Below are 12,165 nucleotides of genomic sequence, written 5' to 3'. Positions count from 1 at the left end.
TAATATAGATCCTCTTCTAGTGTATCCACACAGCTTCCTCCGTTTTGACAAGGGTTTGGATTATTCATACAGTGTTCTAAAATATGGATGTTTCATTAGTTACATCGTTGCCATTTCAGGATAAATGAAAAAAATTCGTTCTCAAATATAACATCGCAGATATATATGTCAATAAAATACTCGAAACATAAATTGATCTGACCACTATACTAAATATTATGATGTAACAGTCGTATGCAATATGCAAGTTTTTTATGATCCCCCTAAGTACGTTGTTACACACTAAATATTGTATTTCATATGATTTTAGTAAGAGACACTAGAATAGACATGAAAAAAGCCAAAAAAACGCCAAAAAGCCAAACGGAAATTCTGACGCCAAACGCGTTTGAAAAAAGCCAAAATGGCAAATTTAGCGTTAAAAAAGCCAATATGGCAACCCTGATCCCCATGCTAAGAACAGGCCGAACTACTGTTAACGAGGATAATTTTCCCTCGTTAGTTTGCGAGCACTCCAGCGTGAGACCTTTGGACAGGTAATACCGATTCTTGGTAAAATGAGAGAAGAATGCACCTTACGAGACGTCTGTTTTGGTGCGAAAAAATTCTCTTGAAGAATTTTTCTCGAATATTTACGATGCTTCGTGAATACCATTTTTTCCGTTTACGTGAAAGTCGGTGCTTTACTAACACGTTATTGATGAGGAAGTTTGGCGAATGGGGCCGCTGATTCATTCAGTATGTTTAGTCGCACCAAAAAATTATAGTACGATTAAATAACAGTTAGAGCATAAATTAATTTATGAAAGTGGTCGAGGATAGACTGTTTAAGTCACGTTGGTCAGTAACACTAATTATACAGAATTCAGCTGCATGGTGTCAAACGAACGTTAGAATACGTACACGTATTATGCTTTATTATTTGTAATAAACCATAGATAATAAATTAATTTTGAAACAGATCACATGAATCTAACGAATCTAAGATATAAATTTCCTAGGTTTAAAACTTTAACATTATAATGAATTGCTTTGACTGGGTCTTCATAACCGAGATGTCGCTGTTGCACTTTTCATTGTAAAAGTCAAAATGATGATTTAGGTCGACCACGAAAGCGATTAAAATCTGAAACGTTTAACGACCGGGGTTGCAGAAATGGAAATACCGATTTTCCGTTTAGTTGTGTTTCCGAATGTGTGGTGAACTCAATTAAATACCAAATAAAATTGGTAGAGACGCATATTGTTACTCACTTTCTGTAGAACAGATGTCGTCGAAATATTCAGGCTCGCATTTACATTTATAGTATGGATCGATTCCTGGCATATTCTCGCAGCTTCCTTCATTTTGACACGGGTTTACATTACTCGAACAGTATTCTAAAATAAAAATATGACATCATATTAACTTGGGCTATTGAAAGCATTCACACCGATTAGAAAATTTTGGCTTGCTCTTTGGGGGAGGGGGGGGGGGGGGCTTATTGAACGAGTATGATAATTTTCATTTTTTCATCATCGGCTTATTATTCAATTCGGACCGTAAAATAACTTCGGCGATAGCATTCCTATATAACGTCCTCATCGGGTCAGTTAAAATGAATCGGCGTTCTCATGCTGTCAATCTGGATTTTCACCGCTGTGATTATCATATTTGAAGTTGCCGCGATGTTAGGACGAAAACATCTTTCATTTCATCATATATTCTCCCTAAGTCACAAATTTCCCTCAACATATGTTTCGTCCCGCGAGGACGACGATAATAACTTCATTGTTGACAAACAACCATGGCAGGTGTGTTGTGAGATACGAGTTATTACCTAATCATGTGTGACATGCTAAGATGAATGAAGTAGTGAATATGCGACCCAAATTTTATTGATTGAGAAGCATTATAAAAAAATACTAAAAATAAAACGAAAACAACGTTTAAGTTTTATTTTAGGATGGCTTGTGACAGATCTAAGATGATTTTTAGACATTGCAAATCGCAAAACCATTTGTGGTTTACAGATACCGACGGGGCCTGACTCGACGCGTATAATACCGTATTTAATGTAAAATATATTTAATTCATTTTTTGAAATAAATTGAACTCTGTGGGATATTATCGCTGACTTATGAATATTTCTTAAGGTGATATCCTTAAAATAATGAGTGGCATCATTGCGATGAATCGAAAAAATTGTTACAGCAACCTATAATCAGGAAGATTATCTCACATTATGATGTCCGAATGGCGAGCTATTTTAGATCAGTAATGTTCTTATTTGGTGGACGCAAGTTACGTTAAATACAAATAGATAAAAATCGAAAAACAATTTGAATTCCCGTAGTTGTCAGGGATTGAATGTTACGCTACAAGACAAGATCATTATGGGCATTTTAACGAATACGCAAACAGCGGTGAGCGCTCAGAAACCCTTGCATGGTAATTTGAGATTCCGATTTGGATGCGATTTTACTGCCCGTCTTATATGCAAAAAATGGACTAAAACGGGCCTTGTCTTATTTACCGGGTAGACTTATTCGCCGGGGAAATACGGTACTTAGTTTATTAAACGAGCCGCATGAGGAAACAAAAATATCGGAATGAAAATAGCTCAAAAACTGTCATTAGTCGTTATTGTAAAATACTATGATAATGATGTTATCATGAGGCTCGTAATAATCAGCAGTTTAGAATTTATTATTTGATTGCTTAATATAGCGTTGTGGTGAAACAAACATGTTGAATTTAACATAGTCGAAAATTAATATTGACTCACCATTGCTTGCGCAAGTATCACTGAAGTATCCAGCTGTGCACTCACATCTGTTAGACACACAGCTACCTTCATTTTTGCAAGAGTTGCCCGTGCACCATTCTATTAAATTCAAATATAATTTGAGACTCCATTACACTACTTATTTGCATATTAATTTATATCAAAAACAAAACGAGAATTTCGTTTAGAGACCGAAGACTTATCGATCGAAAGCTAGGGGAAGCCCCACAACAGAAAGTGCGGTTTCGATTCACCCGCTCATACTCCATGTCGACACCGTGTGTCTCATCACTAATTAATTAATAGCTTGCTAATTATACGACATCATTCATTCAAAATCAATAGGCTTCTGGTCCGAGATATGATGAATGCACATGCAAAATTGGAGCAGATTCAACCTCGCTTTCGTGAGATATCGCGTGTATCTAACAGACAAACAGACAAATACGTATCAATATACTTACCATTCGAGATCGATAAGTAATAAGGCGATGAAAACATATATTAATATATTTTATTTTTTAAAGGCGTATTACTTTCTGCTTTGTCATTATTGATCACGTTATATGAATTAAATAATTTTTCAGATTATTTATTGAATGAAACAGCATGACGTCTATAATTTAAATTGAATTTCAAACATTCTAATATTTTATAAACACAAAGTATAGAGTAGGCCTATTTGTAAAAAACAAATAAAACACAAGAATAGGATTACTTGAGGTTTGACATATATATCCTAATGACCCTCCACACGATACGTCGTACCACTTGTCACGACCACTTTTAACACAATCTTGTCCATTATTTTTGTCACCTTCACCAGAGCCCCTAAATATTTGTTCATATTACAACCAAGCTTATTTGTAACTATTGAAATTTATAATATTCGAGTATATTGCCTACTAAACGTTGAACCAATTCAATTATCTTAATATGAATTTAATATGCATGAGTAATTTAAATCAGGTTAACCCATTTGTATTTCACCTCCTGAGTCTATTTTATATGATATCTACAATATCTACAATCGTTACCGCGAAATTCACAATTGCATTCACAAATTTTACAAACTCAATTAACTTATTAATTTTAATGACGTCAGGCCTTTATTATTACTGCACAAAATCTTCATTATGCAACGAAAATAAATATTTTCGACGACAATACACGCAACAAGTTGTGAACAAGTTACTTATCGTCGTTACATTGAAATTCACGTTTAATTCTAAGTTCTATCATTGTTTACAGTTTTACCAACACCAGCCAGATATGCTCGAGTGAAAATCGCATTTCTAACAGGACCAAGGTTGGTATAGATGACTCAGAATGCATGCTAAGCCTATACGAAGTCAAAAGAAGTTCATCTGTCATTGTTATGTGCGTTAAAGGTCTTTTAATATACGTAAAGTGTCCATTCGTATTTAATGATTTAATTTTAGCGTTTATTCTTTGTTATTGCTATTTCAACAACGTGAATGTTCTTCTCGGAAGTGATAGAATGGAGCAGGTTTATAGTTAGATTTGAATAAATTTGAAATAGGAACTATTGCTGTCAAATAGAAAAACAACTATGCGTACCAATCGTCGTAAGTTGCTGATGATCCATCAGTCCATCGATATTCACCATCAAAATATTTTAATCCGATTTGATACTCACCGCTGTTTCTATAATAAAAATACTTGGATTAATGAAATATCCAAACAATCTAAATTTAAAACATAATTATATTCCGAATGATAAAAATCTAAAGACCTCAGTTCGAAATTTCACACGCCTAATCCACCAGCAATATAACAGAATATCAGTGATTTGTCTAATCTTTCCTGTTTCATATTTATCACAGTACAGAACAGTCAAAACACTCAATGAAGCACGCAAAACAAGGTTATGATAATAAAACATCTTCGCCAAGAAATGGCAACGTTTATAATTTAGGCCGCCTTATTTGCTTTATAATATATACTGCAAACTGTTTTTCGTCTGTGTTCATTTCTGATGCTTCCTAGGATATTTTTTTATAATTTCCTTTTTGGATATGTGTTTGATATAAGCAGATTCCAGTAGATAAGAATATTTTCTGCAAAGTTTTAAATATATTGCTACCTATTTGTTGCACTGATGAAATATGTCTCTAAAATCATTCGGAACTTGGCCAAACTATGTTGTACTACGTAAATGTGCATTTTTTTACTAGGGGGATCATCTATAATTCTATAGCGACGAACGGTGTCCCGTAAATGTACTATTAGCATGAAAATATTTACAATCAATTTCATATCAGTCAAAAATTGTTGAATAAAGGTGAAATTATTTCTTTATTTAGATCGATAATTGTTAATAATATGGACATCGTGATACAAAAATTAATTCATTGAGAAATAGTGATAAATGAACAAAGCAATCAAATGTACCCAATAAGCTGCTGCACTTTATTGTTATATGTCTGAGTTTTCATATCTACAAGATTCCCATTCCACAACGAGCATCTACTTCTTGCAGCTGCATTTCTTATTTTGTTGTCGAATTTTTCAAGAAGATCTCCGTCGTCAGTAATTGCATCATTTGGATCTTAAATGGTACAGACTTAGTTTCGAGTGTAACGGATAACTTGATTAATACGAACTTAGCTATTGATATGGAAAAATTGGGCTAAAATCCTTGAATTAATTTATCCTACTCTATATTCACGCACGACATTTATAAAGCTTTTATCGATGCATTATCACTAATGTTTAATTTGTTATTTCGCGAATGCCAAGCTTTTGATAACCGTTTCTAATCATTAAACAGAGATTCAGGATTTGTCATGTTTCTTCTTTAATCAAGGAAAAGTTTGGTTAATTGATCTGGTGTTATAGAGCACTACCTTTTATATATGTAACAAATTAACCGGAATATATATTGATTGTAAGTAACCGTAAATCAAGTACAATCGCGACTACACGTAGTGTGACGCATGTGCAGTTCACAACAAAACAACCCTAAATTCTTGTAGATGATAAATTGTATATCCCACATCACATGACGTTAAATCATTTTGTGATAAAAGTAATTCAAATATTTTAATTAAAAATATTAATTTTGTCAGCAAGCACTTACATGATTGACAGATATATTTGAATGTACCACCAGTACAAGCAACATCAATCCATCCGCTACTTGATATACAAGCACAATCTTCGTTTGGATCATCACCTTCATGTGATTTCCTACGACACAAATATCCAAGTAGAATCCATTAAATGACAAATCTAACTTTACTGTTTCTTTAATTATATTTATCGAGATCGGTTATAGCCCGATTCCTTGTGAGTTCGAGTATACACGAATTTTTACATATATAGGTAATAAAAGTAATATGTAAAATGATATTGATATATCAGTGTAGCATATGAGTATTGTCTAATACGGATTTTATTTGAAAATCTGAGCTTAATGCGGTAGACAAATCCGACGAGGCAGTTCAGAATTCATGAAACTAATAGAATTTTCCAACGACTCCTATATATGATCATTATGTAGTATTTTGTTTTTCAAATATTCAATGGACTGAATCGTGAATATACACAGATCCAAGTTATGCTTTGATATTAGTTTGAAGAAGTGACTCCGTCATTGTGCGTATTTGAATTTGCATGCGCGGAAAATAAACTGTCAGAATATTGCGGAATTTAAAATTAATAGCAGAGATTGGATATTTATTGTAAATTAGGGAAAGTTATATGTCAACTCAGGAACACACTTGCCATTGCGCCATTCATTACGTTCACGTAACAATTTGAACCGTAAGTTGGAATTATTTAGATGGCTTTGTGGTTAAAGCGTCAGCCTTGCTTTTGTTGGCTGGTTACACACCACGACTCAAAATCTCACGCATAATGGGTGTAAATATCGAATATTCTGGTCGAGATGCTTGCTCTCTGTACCTTGTCTAGATCAAAAGGCTTGAATACTCGTCGCATAAATAAAAATCTGAATTCAGTTTGCAGTTTTGGACTCGGTTATTATGCATGTCGATATTAGTTTTATCACCCAATATCAATGGATGCTTGTACAATACTTGTTCGTGAATAGCGTGAATAGAAAGCAAGTGCTTCGACTCTAGTTTGAAGTTTAGACTTGTTTATTGTACGTAATGCTATCAGTATTATTACCCAAATAATCCTACATCTAGCAACGGTCTAATTCAGTTTGTATTAAAGCTTATATTGATATTGCATTACACAATAGGAAGTCAAATAGGAGAAATGCGCCGGTTATTTTTCAATGAAATTGGCCTGTTAGTCGAAATTAGGAATGTTTAAATTGTACAATTAATATTAATTTTAGGGTAATGCCTAATGTCACCAAGCGTATACAAATAAATGTATTGCCGTTTGTGATTGTTGAAGTAATTAATACTTCTTTGGATAGCAAGCAATTAGAATCTAAGACAGACAAAGGGAGACAATTCTGATATTCTATATCATTTGATATGACATTTTTTCAAATAACTAGGTTCTTGGCATTTAAGACTATTGAGAATGACGTTTGAGCTCATAATATAATTTGGTGTTTTGTACAAATGAACAAAATTATATTGGCGCGAAAGAAGTGTTAAGAGAACTGGAATGCAAAAGATATTATCTTTTGCTATTATCTTGGTACATACATATCGTTTACTATAATCTTATTATATTCTAATTTTTATTATCTATGTACTGGAATCATGTTTATCATTACGTACCAATTCACATAGGTGATTGTAGAATTGTCACTCGTGTATTTCCACACATTATTCGATGTCGAATATTGTATTCCCATCAGATAAGAACTTGTTTCAGGCCTGAAGTAATAAGTTTGATTTGTTAAGTCTGTTCAAATTATCTCACTTAATAAACGTGAGTCTAAGAATGCTAAGTATGACTATACTTATAAGTATTCGATTCTAAGCGGATTCCTAAATCGTCGATTCCGATTCTCAATTTTGATTCATCGACATAGATTACCAAGAAGACGTATCCATCTAAACAATACCATATGGAATCAAGAGACGTCCGTGAGGTTACATTATTATTGCGCCCACATACATTTGCACCTGCATACTTTTGCATCCATGGGCAGTTGCACCCAAGCATTTGCACGCGCAGCCTTTAATTAACATCCTCGTACAGATTATAACCATAAACATTTGCACCCACGGACATTTGCACCCACAGACACTTGCACCCATGGAATATTGCACCCACGTATAATTACACCTATGTAATTTGCATCTAGTACATTTGCACTCGCGTATACTTACACCCACGTACATTTGAGCCGGCGTACATTCGCACCCGCGTACATTTGCACCCGCGGAATCTTGCACCCACGTACAATTGTACATGCGTACATTTGCATCCATGGACATTTGAACCTATGAATATTTGCACACAATTATATTTTCAACCCCAAACATTTGCACCCACCTTTACGCCAATCTTGGAAGTTAAAGAGACTTTATTGTCAGTTAGGCTGGGATGCACCAACTATAGCGCAAGATGAATAGTTAAGAAACAAATTCGCGAATTCTCCTTCAAGGTATCTTAGAGTTATGGCTTAAGTACGAAAAGAAAAAAATATACGAAACGATCCAAATGTGGCACGTGCCCTTGACCCACGGAAACGAGCAATTGACAGGAGAGGTAGAAATATAGCAAAGTTTGCGACAACTCCACATAGCGATTATATATATTTCAACCTTTAGAATCGATTCCAATGAATCTGAATTCTGATTATTCGTGACTGGAATTTCATTTGATAATATACTAATAACTCACCCAATCCATTGAATTATTTTATCGTCCATAGTTTTATATTTGATCTCTACCAACTGAGCACCTCTTATTGCACATCTATCGCTAGCTGTTGCATAATTCTCAACTACTTCGCCAAATCTTTCAAAAAGATTTCCGAAACTTATTATTGTCGACGATGGAGGCTGAACTAAATATACACAAATGGATGCAATGAATAAGCATAATTTAGTAAAGTGAGAAATTACGACTGTTTAAACGTATAAATTGGTGCAATTGTCCATTATTGTTAAATAAAGACGTTTACGCATTGTGCTACCATGCATTGCAAAATGACTAGTACTTATCAGTCGATCAGCAGTTGTTTTGCTTTTGCATTCTTTGAAATGCTGCTACACACTTCCTATACATGTGGAATACATATAAATCCATGCAATTATTATTATTGACCCATCAAGTTTAAGACAATGCGTCTTGTATTACGTTGCATTACTCAAACTTACGAGACTGACCGACGTATCGTTTTGCTATAGAGCATGTCACGCTAACCCATTTCTTGTTCTGAACACATGCACATTTTGCAGTATCTCCTCTCGGTACATTGCCATTTTCCCTGTATAATATTCGAATATTTGTTAAAAAGTTAGATATTATTGTTTTATAGCAACAGTTCTACGAAACAGATATTTGGCCGTGTTCACTTTAAAAAAATCGAGTATGCCAATGATGTAACTTAACCATGCAAGGTTATAACCGTATTTTGACAATCTCACCAATGATTAGTATTTGTCCATTTAGTGTAAACGGTCCAATCACTCCATCTCCAGTTATTAGCTAAATACCTGAGACCCATTAGATAACATTCTGTTGTTGATCTGATAAAAATTAATAGAAAATTTATACCTAAGTAAATCAATATGATTTCAACTAATATTTTCGCGAAAACCTCTATGAGCACGTTGACAGTCGTAAAATGTCATTTCGATCTTTGTTAAGAAATAAAATATCGACTGTGCAATGACGCAATTGCTGTTTTCATTTTTAAATTCATACTGCAATTAAGTATTATCTAATATAATGAATTTTTTTACTTACATAAAATCATCTGTTAATTTGTTGAACATCTCATCAGTTTTGGGTTCAAACAACCATGCTCCTCTGATCGTGCATTGTTTTTCTGCGTCACTCGATGGTAATTCGGTGTCGAATCTTCCGAACAGATATCCATTGTAGAGAAGTTTGATTTCAGCTTAAAATGAATAACATTTAAATTATCAATACTCTGCACTAATATAGGAATTCTGAAGCTCACATTTCAATAATCAAAAATATTCTTGGACTTCAAATGGTTTGGAGACAGGTGCATTCAAAAACCCTGAGAAGAGGAAAATTATGCCACAAAAACATTAATACCGCAGTTGCCTCCTTTTAATTTTACATTTACTGGAATGCTTCTACTAACTTGTTGTGAATTCAAAACACATGGAAAACATTGCGTGCACTAACTATCTTTGATTCATTTGATTGCAAGGCAATGCATTCTCTACTCCAGAGTCAATCAAGTAACAGAATGTACAAATTGTAATCTCACTAGATTGACAAACATATTTTCTTGGAGTTGTAGAACAGATCACGCTAGCCCATTTCTTGTTCAAAACACATGCACATTCTTGACCATTTTCGTTTGGTTCATTGGAATTTGACCTGTATAATAATATTTGAGTCTAAATTTATACTTATAAAGCCTTATACTATAATGTTAAATACAAAGGGTAAATTGGACAAATATATTCTAAGCGTTTTCTAAATCTTCACGCATCCTAAAACTCCGAGTATTGTCCACGTGTATTTAAAATTTAATGAAATCTTTGAGATGTTGCTTTCTTCATTTTATCTAGCAACGATTCGTTCTAGTGGATTGTAGTTGTTTTTTAAATCAACCCTCCAATTATTTCATCAACAACAACTTTACAGATTATTCAATAATGAATCGTTGAAGTGGAGTATTTATATCAAAATATACTTTACTGCAATTTCAACAATCTCACCAATGAGTATTTGTCGGCTTACTATAATCGCTCCATATCCACTCACCGCCAACCTTCTTGAGACCCATGAAATAATAACCGGACGACGGTCTGTTGAAAAATATATTCTACCATAAGCAAATCCATGTGAATTTATATTCATCGAACAAGGGTTATATCTGTCTTATAAACACGAAACCAGCCTACTTAAAAATAGTTGAAATCGTGGAAAAATTCTTTGGTATTCCCTTGTTTCGATTTTTAGTTTACTGATTCATGATAATGTTATCTACTATTTCGCGCTATTGAAATTTTTCAGAATTAATAGAGTTAGCTCAAATACTGGTGGGTAACCATTTTTGAGTTTTATCTCAGTGTACCAAGATTTCAAGTCATTAAATTTAAATCACCATAAAAGTCTTTAATAAATAAAACTGTAAAATGAGTCAGTCAACTTTGAATATTAATATATCATATGTTAAAGATTGTTATATATTGAATAAGTGCTTGAAAAAAGGTCGCCTGTCTAATGATGCATTCATTGTGGTTTTAGCCTAAATTAGTTGCAAAATCAATTATTATCTATTATGCTGAATATTTGCTTACATAAAGTTGTCTATTAATTCGTTGAACAGATCGTCGGTATTTGGTTCAAACAGCCACGCTCCTCTGACCGTGCATTCCCTTTCTGCGTCACTTAATAACTTTTCTGTGTCGAATCTTTCGAAAAGATATCCGTCATAAATTTTTGTTGCATCTAAAAATAAATACCAGTTATATGGGAGAGACTGTATTAATATATTATATCTGAAATGTGCATAAATTTTGTATCAATATAAAAACGACAATATCGGTCAGGGACCGGAGACTTATCGATCGAAAGTTAGGGGATCCCCCAAAACAGCGCTTTTACTCCATAGTGACACCTTGTGTCCCATCACTAATTAATTATTAACTCGCTAATTATACGACATAATTCATCCAAAATCAATAGGCTTCTGGTACGACATATGATGAATGCACATGCAAAATCTAGAGCAGATTTAATTCTGCTTTTGTGAGATATCGCGTACATCTAACAGACAGACAGACAAACAAACAGACAGACAAATACCTATCAACATACTTACCGATTAAAATCGATAAGTAACAATGATGTGAATATTATAGTGGGAACCTGGTCTCAACAATAATTAATCGGCTTCAATTCCTAGGAGCCATGAATATTATACCCGTGTATTGTTGTTGATATGGAATATGAATTTTTCTTAATTCATTATAGCAAACGGCGGGTCGTAATTTGACAAACGAGTTATATACAAAAATATCGGGTTTTGAAGTTTGATTTGAAAAGTTTTAATTTCTGTATTTGTTTCCGTATTATAAATACTATATTTAAAAAAAAAATGACCCCTTTTCTTGTCTAAGTCTCGACACAAAGGGTCACAGATTCTGTAATTTTATCATCACGTTTGTTCTTAACAGTGTCCTAATCTCTGAATTAAATACTTTCTATTGCAATTACTTATGATCTGGGCAAGCGACTTAAAGTAGATTCATAAATCTGTCTCGATGTCGAAATTCATCAC

The 12,165-nt window shown here is 33.6% G+C and overlaps 1 protein-coding gene across 1 annotated transcript; it reads right to left on the bottom strand.

The window, feature by feature from the left end:
* Window positions 1-1,246: 1,246 nt before the first annotated feature.
* On the bottom strand, window positions 1,247-6,529 carry LOC144419970 (low affinity immunoglobulin epsilon Fc receptor-like). The gene is made up of 7 exons (XM_078110256.1): window positions 6,519-6,529; window positions 5,872-5,981; window positions 5,184-5,340; window positions 4,350-4,436; window positions 3,487-3,599; window positions 2,769-2,867; window positions 1,247-1,380 (listed from the first exon to the last, which is right to left on the bottom strand). Exons 1-7 carry the CDS (start codon window positions 6,527-6,529, stop codon window positions 1,247-1,249), a joined length of 711 nt encoding a protein of 236 aa, XP_077966382.1.
* Window positions 6,530-12,165: the final 5,636 nt, after the last annotated feature.

Source organism: Styela clava, chromosome 2, assembly GCF_964204865.1.
Source record: "Styela clava chromosome 2, kaStyClav1.hap1.2, whole genome shotgun sequence".
Classification (NCBI taxonomy): domain Eukaryota; kingdom Metazoa; phylum Chordata; class Ascidiacea; order Stolidobranchia; family Styelidae; genus Styela; species Styela clava.
This window is presented reverse-complemented; position numbering and strand designations above follow the sequence as displayed.

Coding starts and splice junctions, on each gene's coding strand:
- LOC144419970 (XM_078110256.1), bottom strand. Junction 3,600..4,349: donor TCAGCAACTTACGACGATTG/GTACGCATAGTT, acceptor ACAAATATTTAG/GGGCTCTGGTGAAGGTGACA. Junction 1,381..2,768: donor TGATACTTGCGCAAGCAATG/GTGAGTCAATAT, acceptor TTTTTATTTTAG/AATACTGTTCGAGTAATGTA.